The sequence below is a fragment of the Salmo trutta genome, chromosome 4 (genome assembly GCF_901001165.1).
Source record: "Salmo trutta chromosome 4, fSalTru1.1, whole genome shotgun sequence".
NCBI lineage: Eukaryota > Metazoa > Chordata > Actinopteri > Salmoniformes > Salmonidae > Salmo > Salmo trutta.
The window spans coordinates 27,831,207-27,850,821 of NC_042960.1; the positions used below are offsets into that span (position 1 = coordinate 27,831,207).

The 19,615-nt window shown below is 44.3% G+C and overlaps 1 protein-coding gene across 3 annotated transcripts in view; it reads left to right on the plus strand.

The window, feature by feature from the left end:
* LOC115192187 (serine/threonine-protein kinase Nek7) overlaps window positions 1-19,101 on the plus strand; it is a 127,885-nt gene extending 108,784 nt beyond the window's left edge. For all 3 annotated transcript variants that reach the window (XM_029750405.1, XM_029750407.1, XM_029750406.1), the window contains 3 exons: window positions 3,463-3,557; window positions 13,661-13,774; window positions 18,850-19,101. In XM_029750405.1, the coding sequence (XP_029606265.1) occupies window positions 3,463-3,557; window positions 13,661-13,774; window positions 18,850-18,963 (323 nt within the window). In that variant the 3' untranslated portion in view covers window positions 18,964-19,101. The remainder of the gene's footprint in view (window positions 1-3,462; window positions 3,558-13,660; window positions 13,775-18,849) is intronic.
* Window positions 19,102-19,615: the final 514 nt, after the last annotated feature.

The following is a 19,615-nucleotide window of genomic DNA, read 5'->3' on the forward strand; positions in this document are numbered from 1 at the left end:
CATAGCTGGGATAAGATCTTTCTGCCTCTGGCACACAGCTTCAGAGAAGTCCTCGTTGAGGAAGATGGGGAGGAGAAGAGCAGAGCGGTTCAGAGGCTAGTTTCTCCACAAAGGGTTAATCTCCCCCACGGGCATGGAGACCCAGAATCCATCCATTCCCTAAAGCCTCTCTTCTCCTCTCCATTCGGCCCTCACCTTTCTCTCCATTGCTCTCTCCCTGTCTCCTGCTGCCTCTTTCGTTCTCTTTCCCTCTCCCTTTTTTTCCTCTCTCTTTTTCTTTTCCCATCTCTTTCTTTCTGCCTCACTGTCTGTCCATGTCTCTTACTCAAGCTCTCCTTTCTGCTCTTTCTCCTCCATTCTCTCCTCCCCCAACTAATTTTCTCACTCTCTCTCTCCTTCCTTCCTTCCTTCCTTCACCCTCCCTCCTTTCCTCTACCTCCGTCTCTTTGGGAAGATCTCAATTGCGTACTCCTCGCGTCGTCTCTCCCCGTCTTCTTCTCGAAACCCATTGGATGAGAAGCCCCTCTGACCTTCTCCCCCATTGGGTTTTGAGAAGGTGAGGAGAGAGGACGCCAGGAGTAATCAATTGAGATTCTTCCTTTATCTTTCTACATCGACCTTCTTTCCTGCCCCTTTTCTCCCTCATACCCCCTCTCCCCTATCCTTCCCTCTCCCCCCTTTCTCTCCCCCTAGCCCTCTTCATCTCTCATTCCCTCTCTCCCTCCCTCTATTCCCCTTTCTCTCCTTCTCTCCCCATGTCTCTCTCTGCATGGGGGCGGTGAAGTTTGTGTGTGTGTGTGTCTGTGAATCCGCCCGTGTGTGTCTGTGTGGGGTGGGGTGTAATAAGTCAAACCACCCCAGTAGAGCAGGGAGGTGCTGGCTAGATGGAGGTCCAGGCTTAGAGTCTGTCAGCTTTCTCTCTCTCTCTCGCTCGCTCGCTCTAGCTCCCTTTCAACTCTTCACGCACACACACACACACACACACCACACATCACCAGGTTCCAATAGATTGCTACCATGACAATATTCTCTTCTCTTCCCTGAGAATGCATCTGTTGTCTTAACGATTTCTAATAATGGAAATCAATCCCAACATGACTTCTAGTTTATCTGCATGAATAAATGATTGTGTTTTAATTGGGAATGAATGAATGCTGACTGAGGCACTGTTGCTCTGCTCCTCAATACAGCTATTAGCATAAGAGAGGGTGATGATCTTTAATCAGCTGGTAATGAATGTTAGGGGAACGCTGTTCAAACAGCACCAGGAGACCTCCGTAGAAACGCGCACACGCAAGCGCACACAGAAACGTATGTGCGCATGCACACACCACCAACCTGATGACCTGGGCTCTCGCAAGCCAGCTCTCTCTCTCTCTCTTTCTGTCTTTCTCTCGCTCATTCACTCTTTCTCATACCTCTCTCTCTCTCTCCCCCTCTCCCTCTTTCTGTAGTTGATGGTGGAAGTGAATGAAGTGAATTATTTTTAGAGTTATAGGTCACAATTCATTATAGAGACCTCACATTTACCGATAAAGAAATGTTTTCGCAGCCCAATTAAAAAACACAAATAAAAAGTGCTCACTTTCCATTCTGCACTGAAAGACATCAACTCTTATCGAATTCCCCGTAATAGGTTTATTAAAACTAATTACCGTCATTTCCCGACTATTAAGCGCACCTGAATATAAGCCGCACCCACTGAATAAAAAAAAGAATATTATTTTGAACATAATAAGCCGCACATGTCTATAAGCCGCAGGTGCCTACCGGTACATTGAAACAAATGAACTTTACACAGGCTTTAACGAAACACGGCTTGTAACAAAAATAAATGGGCTTTAACGAAACATGGCTTGTAACAAAAATAAATAGGCTTTAACGAAACACAGCTTGTAACAAAAAATAAAAAATTTGCAGTAAGCTTTAGTTGTCTTTTTGCACTGAGTCAATTCCTCACGCTGCTGTTTCCAACGTCTTATCATCGACTCATTAAGACCAAGCTCCCGTGCAGCAGCTCTATTTCCTTTTCCAACCGCCAGATCAATCGCCTTCAACTTGAAAGCTGCATCATATGCATTTCTCCGTGTCTTTGCCATGATGAGGGTGACAAAATGACTACCGTAATCAGAATGATGGGAAGTTTGAGAGCGCTCGATTTAATCTAAACAGTAAACAAAAAAGTTGTTTGACCTTAACCCGTTCGGCAATTTCATTGGTCTAATGAAAGCTTCATGCCGCCAAAAAACTGAGCACGTCACAGAATGTTTTTTTTATTTATTTATTTTTATTTGAAAGCGGGAAAAATCGATATATTAGCCGCGTCATTGTTTAAGCCGCGAGGTTCAAAGCCTGGGAAAAAAGTTGCAGCTTATAGTCCGGAATTTACGGTACATTATACATTGGAATATTTCCCCTCAACATGTTAATGTGTGTGTTTGTGGAAGTGTTTAACTATGCTTGTGGACCAGATGTCCCCACAAGAATAGTAAATGAACGAAAAGTTGACCAACTGGGGACGTTTTGTTCGTCCCCACAAGTTCAAATGCTATTTGTAGGGTATTTAGGGTTAAGGTTAGAATTAGGTTTAGGATTAGAATTATGTTTAGGGTTAGGAGCTAGGGTTAAGGTTTGGTTTTCGGGTTAGGGAAAATAGGATTTTGAATGGGATTGAATTGTGGCTCAAAAGCATAAGGAAGGAAAGAAATTCAACAAATTAACTTTTAACAAGGCACACCTGTTAATTGAAATGCATTCCAGGTGACTACCTCATGAAGCTGGTTGTCATCAAGGCAAAGGATGGCTCTTTGAAGAATCTCATATATAGAATATATTTGGATTTGTTTAACACTTTTTTTTTTGGTTACTACATGATTCCCTATGTGTTATTTCATTAGTTTTGATGTCTTCACTGTTATTCTACAATGTAGAAAATAGTACAAATATAGAAAAACCCTTAGAGTAGGTGTCCAAACTTTTGATTGGTACTGTAGCTCAACCACCTGTATTTGACATGTATATGTATTTGGTCTCTCTTTCTATCAGCTATCTTCCCCCCCAATCAGGCTCACCAGCGCCCTATGTGGTGCGGCAGTGTAACTACAGCTATCTGTACATGGTCTGTGTGATTGTACTCTATGATTGTGTGGTCTGGAGCTGGGCCAGGCAGCATGGCATTGGGATTATTGTGTTTCAGAGCCAGAGTGTAATGTCTGTTTGACTCCTGTTTCTGGTCATGATGAGGTATGTTAATGAGAGCTGAACCAGAGCTGTGATGTAGTGGACTTGCAGTTCGCATGCATGTGTGTGTGTTTGTGAGATATCTTGGATCTCTTTTTCTGCCCTTCTCACTCTCTCTCTCTCTGAGGTTGTGTGTGTTGGGACATATGTGGTGTGCTGGAATGGCTAGGTTGGAGAGGCAACAGGCTAATGTCTCTCTCTCTCCCTGTCTGTTTGTTCCAGTGGGGACCCCGTACTACATGTCTCCAGAGAGAATACATGAAAACGGATACAACTTCAAATCTGACATCTGGTCGCTAGGCTGCCTGCTCTACGAGGTAATGTATACAATACACATATACTGTACTGTGGCATACTGTACACAGAAACCCATACCCACACACATTACTGGGATAAAGGTGGATATGAGACCTGTTGTGTGTTTGAAGCTAGCAGGGAATTCACAGTGACATGTCCATGTGGTGCAGATCAACTGGGTGGTTGTGCTGAGCACTGATACTGACAAGTAAAATTACCCTCTCAGAACCCTTTTTACCTTACAGACCACACGAGAGAGGGGGAGAGCGAGGGGGACAGGTCTTATAGGTGTGTGTGTTGGATGTAAAGATCTTGAATGTCTGTGAGGGTCATACACGTGTGTTTGAGAGAACATACATGTTCAGTGTTATGCCTGGGGGTCTAGATGGGTGAAAGACAGACAATACCTGGCCATTGTCTCTCTGTCTGCATCTCCTATACTGTTTGATGGAGGATCGTGTGTGTGCGTGCCCACATGCCCATGTGCATGCATGTTTGTTTGTGATGAGGTCACCCCCATTATATTCACCTGACCATGCCCACCTCCGGCATTGTGGTAACGGGACGATGCCTAGTTGCCGGGGAGGTCTCCCTTGGTGACCGGGAGGGCACGACAACAGCAGGTTGGAGATTGATGATGGCGCCGGAGAGGATGGCTACCGTTTTATTGGCTCTTAACCAACTGGCCACTAGGAGCGCCACCTGAGGTAGAGTATCTCATTATAAGCTGTAGACTACTATCTACCAAGAGATTTTTCATCTGTATTTTTCGTAGCGGTCTACATGCCACCACAGGCCGATGCAGGCACTAAGACTGCACTCAAAACCCTTTACTCCAAACACAGGGACGTGTGCAAAGCTCGCCCTCCATTTGGCAGATCTGACCATAATTCTATCCTCTTAATTCCGGCTTACAAGCAAAAATTAAAGCAGGAAGCACCAGTGACTCGGTCAATAAAAAAGTGGTCAGATGAAGCAGATGCTAAACTACAGGACTGTTTTGCCAGCACAGACTGGAATATGTTCCGGGGTTCTTCCAATGGCATTGAGGAGTACACAAGACAAACTAACACCTTCTTTGCCCGTTTTGAGGATAATTCCGTGCCACCGTCGCAGCCCGCTAACAAGGACTTTGCCCCTTCTCCGTGGCCAACGTGAGTAAAACATTTAAACGTATTAACCCTTGCAAGGCTGCTGGCCCAGACGGCATCCCTAGCTGCATCCTCTGAGCATGCGCAGACCAGCTGGCTGGTGTGTTTACGGACATATTCAATCGCTCCCTATGCCAGTCCCCACATGCTTCAAGATGGCCACCGTTGTTCCTGTACCCAAGAAGGCAAAGATAACTGAACTAAATGACTACCGCCCTGTAGCACTTACTTCTGTCATCATGAAGTGTTTTGAGAGACTAGTCAAGGATCATATCACTTCCACCTTACCGGCCATCCCAGACCCACCTCAGTTTGCATACCGTCCCAACAGGTCCACAGACGATGCAATTGCCATCACACTGCCCACTGCCCTATCCCATCTGGACAAGAGGAATACCTATGTAAGAATGCTGTTCATTGACAGCATAGAGCTCAGAATTCAACACCATAGTACCCTCCAAGCTCATCATCAAGCTGGAGGCCCTGGGTCTCAACACCGCCCTGTGAAATTGGGTCCTGGACTTTCTGACAGGCCGCCTCCAGGTGGTGAAGGTAGGAAACAACATCTCCACTTCGCTGACCCTCAACACTGGGTCCCACAAGGGTGTGTGTTCAGCCCCCTCCTGTACTCCCTGTTCACTGACAACTGCGTGCACGCCTCCAACTCAATCGTCAAGTTTGCAGATGACACAACAGTAGTGGGCTTGATTACCAACAACAACGAGACAGCTTATAGGAAGGAGGTGAGGGCACTTGGAGTGTGGTGTCAGCAAAACAGCCTCTCACTCAACGTCAACAAAACAAAGGAGATGACCGTGGACTTCAGGAAATAGCAGAGGGAGCACCCCCCATCCACATCGACAGGACCAGTGGAGAAGGTGGAAAGTTTTAAGTTCCTCTGCATACACATCACGGACAAACTGAAATGGTCCACCCACACAGACAGTGTGGTTAAGAAGGCGCAACAGCACCTCTTCAACCTCAGGAGGCTGAAGAAATTTGGCTTGACACCCAAAACCCTGACAAAATTTTACAGGTGCACAATTGAGAGCATCCTGTTGGGCTGTTAAACAGCCTGGTACGGCAACTGCTCCTCCCTCAACCGCAAGGCTCTCCAGAGGGTGGTGCAGTCTGCACAACGCATCACCGGGGGTAAACTACCTGCCCTCCAGGACACCTACAACACCCAATGTCACAGGAAGGCCAAAAAGATCATCATGGACAACAACCACCCGAGCCACTGCCTGTTCACACCGTTTCCATCCAGAAGGCGAGGTCACTACAGGTGCATCAAAGCTGGGACCGAGAGACTGAAAAACAGCTTCTATCAGAAGGCCATCAGACTGCTAAACAGCAATGACTAACTCAGAGAGGCTGCTGCCTACATTGAGACCCAATCACTGGCCACTTTAGTAAATGGATCACTAGTCACTTTAAACAATGCCACTTTAAATAATGCCACTTGAATAATGTTTACATATCTTGCATTACTCATATCAAATGTATATACTGTATTTTATACCATCTATTGCACCTTGTCTATGCCGCTCTGCCATCGCTCATCCATATATTTATATGTACATATTCTCATTCACCCTTTTAGATTTGTGTGTATTAGCTCTTTGTTGGGAAATTGTTAGATTACTTATTAGATATTACTGCACTGTCGGAACTAGAAGCACAAGCTTAAACATCTGCTATGTGTATGTGTGTATGTGACCAATAAAAATGTCATTTGACATCAGTCACTGGCTTCATCAATAAGTGCATTGATGACGTCGTCCCCACAGTGACTGTACGTACATACCCCAACCAGAAGCCATTGATTACAGGCAACATCCGCACTGAGCTAAAGGGTCGAACTGCCGCTTTCAAGGACCGAGAGACTGACTCTAACCTGGAAGCTTATAAGAAATTGTACATATTACCTCAATTACCATGACACCGGTGCCCCCGCACATTGACTCTGTACCGGTACCCCCTGAGTATAGCCTCACTATTGTTATTTTACTGCTGCTCTTTAATTATTTGTTACTTTTATCTCATTCTTTTTTTTGTGTATTTTCTTAAAACTGCATTGTTGGTTAAGGGCTTATAAGTAAGCATTTCACTTTAAGGTCAACACTTGTTGTATTCAGATCATGTGACAAATAAAATTAGTTTCGATTTGGTCACGTGTAGGTCAATATGGCGGTCTCACTGCACCCCCTCCCCAGCCCAGACCTACCGATTGTAAGATGGCACCGGAGGGGATGGCGGCCGTTTTATAGGCTCTTAACCAACCGTGATATTTATATATTTTCTTCGCATTGTTTATAACTTATTTTGTACATAATGTTGCTGCTACCGTCTCTTCTGACTGAAAAGAGCTTCTTGACATCAGAACAGTGATTAAAGCAGGAAGAAACAGTGACTCGATCAATAAAAAACTGGTCAGATGAAGCAGATGCTAAGCTACAGGACTGTTTTGCTAGCACAGGCTGGAATATGTTCCGGGATTTTTCGGATGGCATTGAGGAGTACACTACATCAGTCACTTTCAAGCAGCGGGACTCTAACCCGGAAGTTCATAAGAAATCCCGCTATGCCCTCCGATGAATCATCAAACAGGCAAAGTGTCAATACAGGACTAAGATCAAATCGTACTACACCGGCTCCGACGCTCGTCGGATGTGGCAGGGCTTGCAAACTATTACAGACTACAAAGGGAAGCACAGCCGAGAGCTGCCCAGTGACATGAACCTACCAGACAAGCTAAATTACTTCTATGCCTGCTTTAAGGCAAGTAACTATATGCATGAGAGCATCCACTGTTCCGGACGACTGTGTGATCACGCTCTCCGCAGCCGATGTAAGACCTTTAAACAGGTCAACATTCAAAAGGCCGCAGGGCCAGACGGATTACCTGGACATGTACTCCAAGCATGCGCTAACCAACTGTCTTCACTGACATTTTCAACTTCTCCCTGTCTGAGTCTTTATTACCAACATGTTTCAAGCAGACCACCAAATACCCTGTGCCCAAGAATATTAAGGTAATCTGCCTAAATGACTACCGACCCGTAGCACTCATGTCTGTAGCCAAGTGCTTTGAAAGGCTGGACATGGCTCACATCAACACCATTATCCCAGAAACCCTCGACCCACTCCAATTTGCATACCACCCTAACAGATCCACAGATGATGCAATCTCTATTGTACACCACACTGCCCTTTTCCACCTGGACAAAAGGAATACCTATGTGAGAATGCTATTCATTGACTATAGCTCAGTGTTCAACACCATACTGCCCTCAAAGCTCATCACAAAGCTAAGCACCCTGGGACTAAACACCTCCCTCTGCAACTGGATTCTGGACTTACTGACGGGCCGCCCCCAGGTGGTAAGGGTAGATAACAACACATCCGCCTACTCTGATCCTCAACACGGGGGCCCCTCAGGAATGCGTGATATGTCCCCTCCTATACTCCCTGCTCACTCATGATTGCACATCCAGACTCCAACACCATCATTAAATTTGCCAATGACACGAGTTGTAGGCCTGATCACCGATCATCAGAGTCCTGACCTTGTGGTGCAAGGACAACAACCTCTACCTCTCCCTTGGGACGGCAGGTAGCCTAGTGGTTAGAGCGTTGGGCCATTAACCGAAAGGTTGCTGTATCGTATCCCCGAGCTGACAAGGTAAAAATCTGTCGTTCTACCCCTGAGCAAGGCAGTTAACCCACTGTTCCCCGGTAGGCCGTCATTGTATATATGAATTTGTTCTTAAAACCTCTTACATCTAGATGTTCCGCTAGCGGAACACCGCTCCAATATCCAATGATAGGGCGTGGCGCGAATTACAAACTCCTCAAAAATCCCAAAACTTCAATTTTTCAAACATATGACTATTTTACACCATTTTAAAGACACGACTCGCCTTTATCTAACCACATTGTCCAATTTCAAAAAGGCTTTACAATGAAAGCAAAACATTAGATTATGTCAGGAGAGTACCCAGCCAGAAATAATCACACACCCATTTTTCAAGCTAGCATATAATGTCACATAAACCCAGAAGACAGCTAAATGCAGCACTAACCTTTGATCTTCATCAGATGACACTCCTAGGACATTATGTTATACAATACATGCATGTTTTGTTCAATCAAGGACATATTTATATCAAAAACCAGCTTTTTACATTAGCATGTGATGTTCAGAACTAGCATACCCACCGCAAACTTCCGGTGAATTTACTAAATTACTCATGATAAACGTTCACAAAAAACATAACAATTATTTTAAGAATTATAGATACAGAACTCCTTTATGCAATCGCGGTGTCCGATTTTTAAAATAGCTTTTCGGTGAAAGCACATTTTGCAATATTCTGAGTAGATAACCCGGCCATCATGGCTAGCTATTTTGACACCCACCAAGTTTGGCACTCACCAAACTCAGATTTGCTATAAGAAAAATTGGATTACCTTTGCTGTTCTTCGTCAGAATGCACTCCCAGGACTTCTACTTTACACCCAATGTTGTTTTGGTTCCAAATAATCCATAGTTATATTCAAATAGCGGCGTTTTGTTCTTGCGTTCAAGACACTATCCGAAGGGTGACGCGCCGGCGCGTATCGTGACAAAAATTTTCAAAATATTCCATTACCGTACTTCGAAGCATGTCAAACGCTGTTTAAAATCAATTTTTATGCGATTTTTCTCGTAAAATAGCGATAATATTCCGACCGGGAGACGTTTTCGTTCAAAGACTGAAAATGTAAAATGGACTCTTCACGCGCGCGCCCATGTCATTGTTCTCAGATCGACCACTATCCAAATGCGCTACTGTTTTTTGCCCAGGGATGGCAGAGTCCTCATTCCCCGTTCTGGCGCCTTCTGAGAGCCTATGGGAGCCTTAGAAAATGTCACGTTACAGCAGAGATCCTCTGTTTTCGATAAAGAGGCTATAGAAGGCCAAGAAATGGTCAGAAAGGGTGCTTCCTGTATAGAATCTTCTCAGGTTTTGGCCTGCCATATGAGTTCTGTTATACTCACAGACACCATTCAAACAGTTTTAGATACTTTAGGGTGTTTTCTATCCAAATCAAACAATTATATGCATATTCTAGTTTCTGGGCAGGAGTAATAACCAGATTAAATCGGGTACGTTTTTTATCCAGCCGTGAAAATACTGCCCCCTATCCTAAACAGGTTAACTGACTTGCCTAGTTAAATAAAGGTTAACTTAACTCAGTGTGATCAAGACAAAGGAGATGATTGTGGACTACAGGAAAAAGAGGACCGAGCACGCCCCCATTCTCATTGACGGGGCTGTAGTGGAGCAGGTTGAGAGCTTCAAGTTCCTTGGTGCCCACATCACCAACAAACTAACAGGGCCTCCCCCTCAGGAGACTGAAAAGATTTGGCATGGGTCCTCAGATCCTCAAAAGGTTCTACAGCTGCACCATCAAGAGCAGCCTGACGGGTTGCGTCACTGCCTGGTATGGCAACTGCTTGCTCTACGACCGCAAGGCACTACAGAGGGTAGTGCGTACGGCCCAGTACATCACTGGGGCCAAGCTTCCTGCCTCCAGGACCTCTGTACCAGGCGGGGTAGGTCAGAGGAAGGCCCTTAAAATTGTCAAAGACTCCAGCCACCCTAGTCGTAGACTGGGTGACTGTTCTCTCTGCTATTGCACGGCAAGCTGTACCGGAGCGCCAAGTCTAAGTCCAAGAGGCTTCTAATGCCAAGCCATAAGACTCCTAAACATCTAATCAAATGGCTACCCAGACTATTTGCATTGCCCCCCCCTCCTATACGCTGCTGCTACTCTCTGTTATTATCTATGCGTAGTCACTTTAATAACTCTACCTACATGTACATATTACCTCAATTACCTCGACTAACCGGTGCCCCGGCACTTTGCCTTGACTCTGTACCGGTACCCCCTGTATATAGCCTCGCTATTGTTATTTTACTGCTGCTCTTTAATTAAATGTTACAAAAAAATTAAGAAATAAAAGTATTTTTCTTAAAACTGCATTGTTGGTTAAGGGCTTGTAAGTAAGCATTTCACTGTAAGGTCAACACCTGATTTGACCTCACGTTAGCATTATCGGCTCACACACAAGAAAAAGTTTCCTCTCTGTCCTTCCCTCCCTGTTACTCTCCAACTCTCCCATCCCTAACCGTTGGTCGTCTCTAACGTGTGCTTATGTGATTAGCATGACTTTGTAAGTAACAAGAATATTTCCCAGGACATAGACATATTTTATATGGGATGAAAGCTTACATTCTTGTTAATCTAACCGCACTGTCCAATTTACAGTAGCTATTACAGTGAAAAAATACCATGCTATGGTTTGAGGAGACAACAACAAAAAACTTTTATCATGGCAACTGGTTATTTACCTCTGAAGGTAAATAATGTATTTACATTCAGTAATCTTGCTCTGATTTGTCATCCTGAGGGTTCCCAGAGATAAAATGTAACAGTTTTGTTTGATAAAATAGGATTTTATATTAAAATGCAGGAACTGGGTTCTACAGTTTGAACCCCAGCTGTGTCTCTCTCTGTTGGACCATATGTTTCTGTTTGAAACCACTCTCCCCTCACTTCCCTCACCTCCCTTCCCTTCCCATATAGCTTTATGCCACTGGGTGTTTGACCTTTTAAATGGGACATACAAGATGAGGACATGCTAAAGATTGTTAGATCTTCCGTGTCCCTGTTGTATCTATACATCTGTCTCCCGAGTGGCTAAGCAATCTAAGGCACTGCATCTCAGTGCAAGAGGCGTCACTACAGTCCCTGATTCCGGCCATGATTGGTGAGTCCCATAGGGTGGCACCCAATTGGCCCAGCGTTGTCCGGGTTTGGCCCGGGGTAGGCCGTTATTGTAAATAAGAATTTGTTCTTAACTGACTTGCCTAGTTAAATAAAGGTTAAATAAAAAAATGAAATACATCAGTCATAGTAAGGACATTTTTCCTCTCATGTTAGAAAACAGCTATAAGTCCTTAAAAGCACCTGCGTAGGTCTGCTGTAAAAACAGTTTCATTTCACTTGAACTTTTAACATATAATTAGAAAGGCTTCATATAGTATTCCAGTGTTAGTTATCCACTGAGCTTTACCTTTGTGCCTGCTCTCCCCACTCTTCTCTCTACTGTCAGAGTTTAATGTAATAGCTTAGTGAATTAATTTGTGTGTACACGAGTGCTCGTGCACACTCACATTCTCTCCCTTTCCCTCTCTCAGCTAGGCCTGCAATAATTAATACAGTACATTAATACAGCAGATTAACAGACATAAACGTTCTGTTTTCCCACATAATTTGTCATGTTCTATGACTACGGAAAGAAAGAAAAATGAAAAAGTGATTGCATCTGAAATGTAGTTCTTTACAACAGTTGAGTCAGGAGGGAGAGGGGAGAGCTAGATAGATAATAGAGAGGGATTAATGCAGAGGGATCAATATTCATTAAGAGAAGCTAGACCTCCTTATACATTCTCTTTAACACGGCTAGGGCCTCATGCTTACACACAAGCTGAACTATAGAGGACACACACACACACACACACACACACACACACACACACACACACACACACACACACACACACACACACACACTGGACAGCTAGAGGGTAGAGAGGAGGCAAAGAACCAGTGAGAGAGAAATTGAGGTGTTTGTGTGTGTGTGTGTGTGTGTGTGGGTGTGTGTGTGTGCGTGCCACTAGCAGCCCCTTAGACAGACAGCAGGCGTGCGTGTGCGGAAGACGACCCTGGAATACCAATGAGCTGACCCCCACCCCCCCTCCCCTTCCCCCCCCCACACACACACACACAGGCCCCGGAGGTCATAGAGCGAGTCAATCATTTCGCCCAACCTGAAATGAGCCTGTGTGTGTGCAGGGCCGGCAGCTGTCAGGGGCCAGGAGTAGCAGACATTAATGAACCAGATGAATAGTGCAAAAATTCCCAAATACAAACAGGACAGTTGACATTTTTCATCTGTCAAAAGAAGAAGATTCATGAAAATACCATGGTCCTTGTTTAACCCTTTACTGGCTACAGCTGCTGCCTGCCTCCCCCTCCTTTCTCTGTTTTTCTCTCTTCTTTCTCCTCTCTCTCTCTCTCTCTCGTTAGCTCCCTCGCTCTCTCTCTCTCTCTCTCTCGGAATACATGCAGTAACCCTACATATCCCACTGCCACACACACTGTGCTAGTGTGGGTAAGTGATGGTGCAGCGGGGGGAATGTCCAGGGGAGAGACTTCCTGCTGAGATTCTAGCACAATCATCCTTATTTCTCATTGGCTGATATGGCAGAGGCTGTCTTAACTATATCCAACACTCATTGGGCTCCTTGATCTCTACTTTATCTCCTCCTGTTGGCACTCTGAGATGGAGGGACGGGCCAAGGGATGGAGAGAGGGGTAGAGTAACTGCTTTAATGGAAGCAATGCGTCTCGTTTTCTATCCTCCCCTCGTTGCTAGGCAATTTCGCAGTTGCTTGATTAAGCGGTAATAAATTATAAAGATGGTGTGAGGAAGAGAGAGGACACGGGGAGAAAGAGCGTAACATCTGGAAGAAAAGTGACACCAGTCTCAATGGCTACTTCTGCTAATGTCTGTCTCTCCTCTCCCAGCTCTTCCCTGCCTCCCCCCTTTCTCCACCCTCCCTATAGCCGCCTTTACCCACGCCCCCTCCTTCCCCTCTCCGCCACTCTTCCTCCTCTTTGTGGCTACAGTCGTCATACTGAAAACAGAGAGATAAAAATGGTATGCACAAGTTTATCTAACTCTGGGGAAGTAGATAAAGGGCCTCATTGCCAAAATCCCGATGTATCCCTTTAAGTCCCATGGTCATTGAGAAGGCCAAATTCAGATAATGTAGTAGTGTTTCAGTAGTGTGTTATTTGTCTTCCATTAAGCAGAAAATGTGTGTAACTAAATGATCTCTCTCTCCCTCCCTCAGATGGCAGCTCTCCAGAGCCCGTTCTATGGCGATAAGATGAACCTGTACTCTCTGTGTAAGAAGATAGAGCAGTGTGACTACCCTCCGCTCCCTTCCGACCACTACTCTGAAGAGGTACCACTTCAACACTCACTTTACCTTCTTTCACCCAACCTTCTCTCCATCTCTCTCACCCCCAAATCACCTCATCATACTGTGGGGTCTGGAATTATTGACACGCTTGATAAAGATGAACAGAAATGACTGTTTATTTCAAGTATTGAGCTATATTGTATACAACATTTTGTAAATTATATTATTTTCTTCTAATGCAATTGCTCAGAGAAAGATTTTGTTTAACAAGTAGTACTGTTATTTTCTTCAAAAAAGCAAGGGGTCAAATTTATTGACACCCCTCCTTTCAATACATCACCTTGTGAGGATAATGGCACTGAGCCTTTTTCTAAAATGAGTTGGAGAACACATTGGGAGGGATCTTCCACAATTCCTCCGTACAGAATCCTTCCAGGGCCCGGATTCCCGATTGCGAAAGTTACATAGGCTTAGGAGTGTTTTTAACGATGCATCTTTCCCAAAACACCACGCAGAGAGAATGTTCGCTAAGTGCGTTGTTGAGGCTTGTGTCGATACTGATAGGGTCGAAAGGCAACGCTGCCTTCGGGTCAGCTTTCTCCATTCAAAACGTACCTTAACGTTAGAATTATTGCACCATACTGACGACAGATCAGCTCCTAGAAAGATATTACCTAAGGCTGCAAATATTGAGACGGCTTATTGTAATGTTTTCCCAGAATCATGCAAAGTCAAGATTTGGCACCTCATTGCGCACATGTTAGGCTACACATCATGAAATATATAGGGACATATTACGGACAGTAGCCTACAAGTAGCAAAATAGAACTCTGTTGATTGAACATGAAATGTGTTTCACTTTGATTAAAATAGGCCTATAGCCTACTGTATTTATATTTTAATGCAGTCATCTCAGTTTTTATTTAAAGTATCTTTTTATACGTCGCTTGTTTGTATCAATTGCAAAGACATTGGCAACTTTGTATTTTAGTCAACTTTGTTCTGAGGTTATCGGTGGGCACAGAAAGACAGAAACCATTTTATTCTATGTTTAGTGGAGATCATCTGTGTATAAAGTGATGGTGGAGGACAAAAAAAAACATCTAACGACAAAATTAGCTGTTCTACGAGTGGTCTGAGGCAGGCGTTAGATTACGAGTGTCTTCAAGAGCAACGTTAATACAATGGTTTTATGAACAGCTCGGCGATTTAACGGTGCTCCTACGAAGGTTCTAACGATGAACTTGGCCTTCAGATGCTTTTGGGAAATTTCGCTTGGCATGTCTCAGTCTCTGGACTTGAAACCCATTAAAAACCTGTGGTTTGAATTGAAGAGGGCACTACATAAGCACAGATGAAGGATGTCAAGAATCTGGAAGCATTCTGTAATGAGTAAAGGGCTAAGATCCCTCCCAATGTGTTCTCCAACTCATAAAACATTTTAGAAAAAGACTCCGTCATCTGCCGTTATCCTCGCAAGATGGTGTTTTGAAAGGTATTCAAAACAGGGGTGTCAATAACCTTGACCCCTATCTTTTTGAGAGAAAAAAATATTACTTCTCTGAACAATTGTACGTATACAATAATAAAATTTCCCCAAAGAATTTTGGCCAACAGTATACATTTTTATACAGTAATTTCTGCTCATCTTTATCAAGGGTGTCAATCATTTCAGACCTCACTGTAGATCCAACTATACAGATGTCGGATCTTAATTTGACACTTTTCGTTGCATGAGGAAAAAAAACCTTTAACAGGAGGATTTGAATATCTGAAGAAATATTTAGTCACCGCCAGCAGGCAACTGGAAGCGGTGATTTAATATACTATGCAGTACTGTACCTGTACCTACATTTTACCTATGTAGTCTATGTGCAGGCTACAGCACGTCTCTTGTGAATTCATATGTGGATTATATTGAATTGACATTTGTAGGGGGTAGGTGTATTTTTTAGGGAAATATAGTTGATTTAGATCAATTGTTTTAAATGTTGAAGGCAAGCAATCGGCAAAATACATTTTTGGAATTGTATAAATGTATTTAAAAAAATTTATACCTTATTTACATAAGTATTCAGACCCTTTGCTATGAGACTTGAAATTAAGCTCACTTGCATCCTGTTTCCATTGATCAACCTTGAGATGTTTCTACAAATTGATTGGAGTCCACCTGTGGTAAATTCAATTGATTGGACATTATTTGGAAAGGCACAAAGCTGTCTATATAAGATCCCACGGTTGACAGTGCATGTCAGAGCAAAAACCAAGCCATGAGGTCGAAGGGATTGCCCGTAGATCTGGGGAAGGGTACAAAAACATTTCTGCACCATTTGAAGATCCCCAAGAACACAGTGTCCTCCATCATTCTTAAGTGGAAGAAGTTTGGATCCACCACGACTCTTCCTATAGCTGGCCGCCCGGCCAAACTGAGCAATTGGGGGGCGAAGGGCCTTGGTCAGGGAGGTGACCAAGAACCCGATGATCACTCTGACAGAGCTCCAGAGTTCCTCTGTGGAGATGGAAGAACCTTCCAGAAGGACAACCACCTCTGCAGCACTCCACCATTCAGGCCTTTATGGTTCAGTGGCCAGACGGAAGCCACTCCTCAGTAAAAGGCACATGACAGCCAGCTTGGAGTTTGCCAAAAGGCGCCTAAACACTCTCAGACCATGATTATCTGGTCAGATGAAACCAAGGTTGAACTCTTTGGCTTGAATGCCAAGCATCACATCTGGAGAAAACCTGGCACCATCCCTACGGTGAAGCATGGTGGTGGTAGAGAGACTAGTCATCATTCGTGGGGGACGACATGTTTTACTGTGGCCTTGTTTAGTTCAGTTACCTTCCTTTTCTTGGGTACAGGTGGGCGTTTTGAAGCAAGTGGGGACAACAGACGGATAGGGAGAGATTGAATATGTCTGTAAACACACCAGCCAGCAGGTCTGCACATGCTCTGAGGATGCTGCTTGGGAGCTTTGTGAAGGTTAACACACTTTAATGTCTTACGTTGGCCACGGAGATTGGGGGCACACAGTCCTCGTGAGCGGTGGGGGCCCGTGTCGCCAGCTCCGTGTTTTTTTCCCTCAAAGCGGGCAAAGGTGTTTAGCTTGTCCATGAGCGAGGAGTTGTATCTGCGACGTGGCTGGCTTTCCCTTTATAGTCTGGGATTTTATGGACTCCCTTTCACATGCGTCTTGTGTCTGAGCCGTTAAATTGTGGCTCAACTTTGTCCCTGTACTGTTGTTGCCTCATTGATTTGCCTTACGGAGGACATATATGGTCTGTTTGTACACGTCCATGTTCCCAGTCACCTTCCCGTGGTTAAATGTGGTGGTTCGCTCTTTCAGTTTTGCATGAATGCTGCCATCTGTCCATAGTTTTTGGTTTGCATAAGTTCTAATCATCACAGTAGGAACAACATCCTTTATACATTTCATGATTAACCCAGTCACCCAGTCACCGAGTCAGTGTATACGTCAATACAATTCCAAGAGGCGACCCGGAACATTTCACAGTCCGCGTGATCAAAATAATCTTGAAGCATAGATTCTGATTGGTCAGACCAACATTGAACAGTCCTTACTTCCGGCTTAAGTTTCTGCCTATAGTGTGTGTGCGTGCATGTGTCTCGCTAGTCGTTACCCATGAGCCACCCACCTTCCCCCACCCATTCCCCATATCACCCCTCTATCACCACATCCAGGAAAGAGAGGGAGATGGGAAGGGAAGCGAGATATGGAAAAGGAGATGGAGGGATGGGATGGGTGTTGCCTGCAGCGCCTGTCTGGATATAAACAATGCTCCTGAAGCATCGGCAGGAAACTGTCAGCTGCTCATCTTTGTTGTGTCATTTACTGTCTCCTCCGTTTGCTCCCCCCCTTCTCTCCCCCCTCCACCTGACATCATCCCTCCGTCCCCCCTCCATCTCTCTGCTGCGAAGAGGCAAATCAGTATTTTACATATCTGAATCTCTTCATCGCTAATCCCCCTCTTTCTCCATTCTGTGGGACTGTTTGCATTTGCATCACACACACACCCTGGCGCACACACACTCACTTTTACACTCTGTTCTTTATTGAGCTGCTACTCTGTTCTTTATTTTACTCTTATTGTTATTATCTATCCTGATGCCTAGTCACTTTACCCTGCCTTCATGTACATGTCTACCTCTAACTCTGCACATTGATCTGGTACTGATACTCCCTGTATATAGCTCCATTCTTGTATATTTTATTTCTATTCCTCTTGTGTTACTTTTTATTTATATTATTATTTTTAAACCCTGCATCGTTGGGAAGGGCTCGTAAGCAAGCATTTCACTATAAAGTCTACACCAGTTCATTTCGGCGCATGTGACGAATAACATTTGATTTGATTTGACACGCCGTTCGCTGCCTGATGAGGACTCGCCGAGCCTCGCGCCACGCAACAGCAGCCAGGAAGTTGGCAGGCGGTTACCATAGTGACCTTACACAGGCGCTCAATCTTTATTTTTTCCCTTTTTTTTATGATGGCGGTCGCTGTTCCACCTCTGAACCGTCTATCTGCTCCAATCAGCCGCTCCGCTCGGCTTCAAGTGTAAAGGCTGTCTCCGAGACGGTGTGTGTGTGTCTTTGTGTGTGTGCGTGTGTGTCTTTGTGTGTGTGTGTGTGTGTGTGTCTTTGTGTGTCTTTATGTAATACGTGTACATGTGTCTCTGCCTGATTTGGCGCTGTGTGAGCAACGTGTGTGTGTGTGTGTGTGTGTGTGTGTGTGTGTCTCTCAGGTTGGCTGAAAGTAGATTCACAAGGCCATGGGGTAATTAACATACTTACCCCCCTGCTGTATTTAGTTACAGCACCTGTAGCTTGCTAGCTGCTATTGAAACAGGAATAGGGTGACTGAGAGATTTGTATTTCTGTCATTAGATTTGTTCATTTGTCTGGAATATTTTTTTTAACACGAGACAAGAGGCTCACTTTGTGCTTTCTCTCAGGATACTGTCTAATAGCTGATATCTCTCTGTCTTCCTCTCTGTTTTCTGTCTCCATCTCTCTCTCCCTCTCTCTCTGCCCACCCCCCTGTCTCTGTTCCTCTCTTTCCCCTCCTCTCTCCCTCTTCTTCCTCTCTCCATCTAGCTGAGGAAGGTGGTAGATATGTGTATTAACCCCGACCCAGAGAAGAGGCCGGACATCATGTATGTGTATGACGTCGCCAAACACATGCACGGCCAGACGCAGCAGGGAAGCTAAGTCTACACCTGAGGATACAATACGACCCGCATCTCTTCCTCTCTTCCCTCCTCCTCTCATCCCTCGCTTCCACATAAGGACAGACAGACACCAATCTTGTCTTTCACACAATCATGTATTAAGTTGTGCAAAAAAAAAGTTCTGTAATGTAAGTGTTTCGTTTTGTTTTAGAGAAGGGGGTTATTTACAGTGCATTCGTAAAGTATTCAGAGCCCTTCACTTTTTCCACATTTTGCTACTTTACAGCCTTATTCTAAAATGGATTTTTTTTTTTAAATCCCTTCATCAATCTACACACAATACCCCATAATGACATACAGTTGAAGTCGGAAGTTTACATACACCTTAGCCAAATACATTTAAACTCAGTTTTTCACAATTCCTGACATCCAAGTAAAAATTCCCTGTTTTAGGTCAGTTAGGATCACCACTTTATTTTAAGAATGTGAAATGTCAGAATAATAGTAGAGGGATTTATTTCAGCTTTTATTTATTTCATCACATTCCCAGTGGGTCAGAAGTTTACATGCACTCAATTAGTATTTGGTAGCATTGCTTTTAAATTGTTTAACTTGGGTCAAATGTTTTGGGTAGCCTTCCACAAGCTTCTCACAATAAGTTGGGTGAATTTTGGCCCATTCCTCCTGACAGA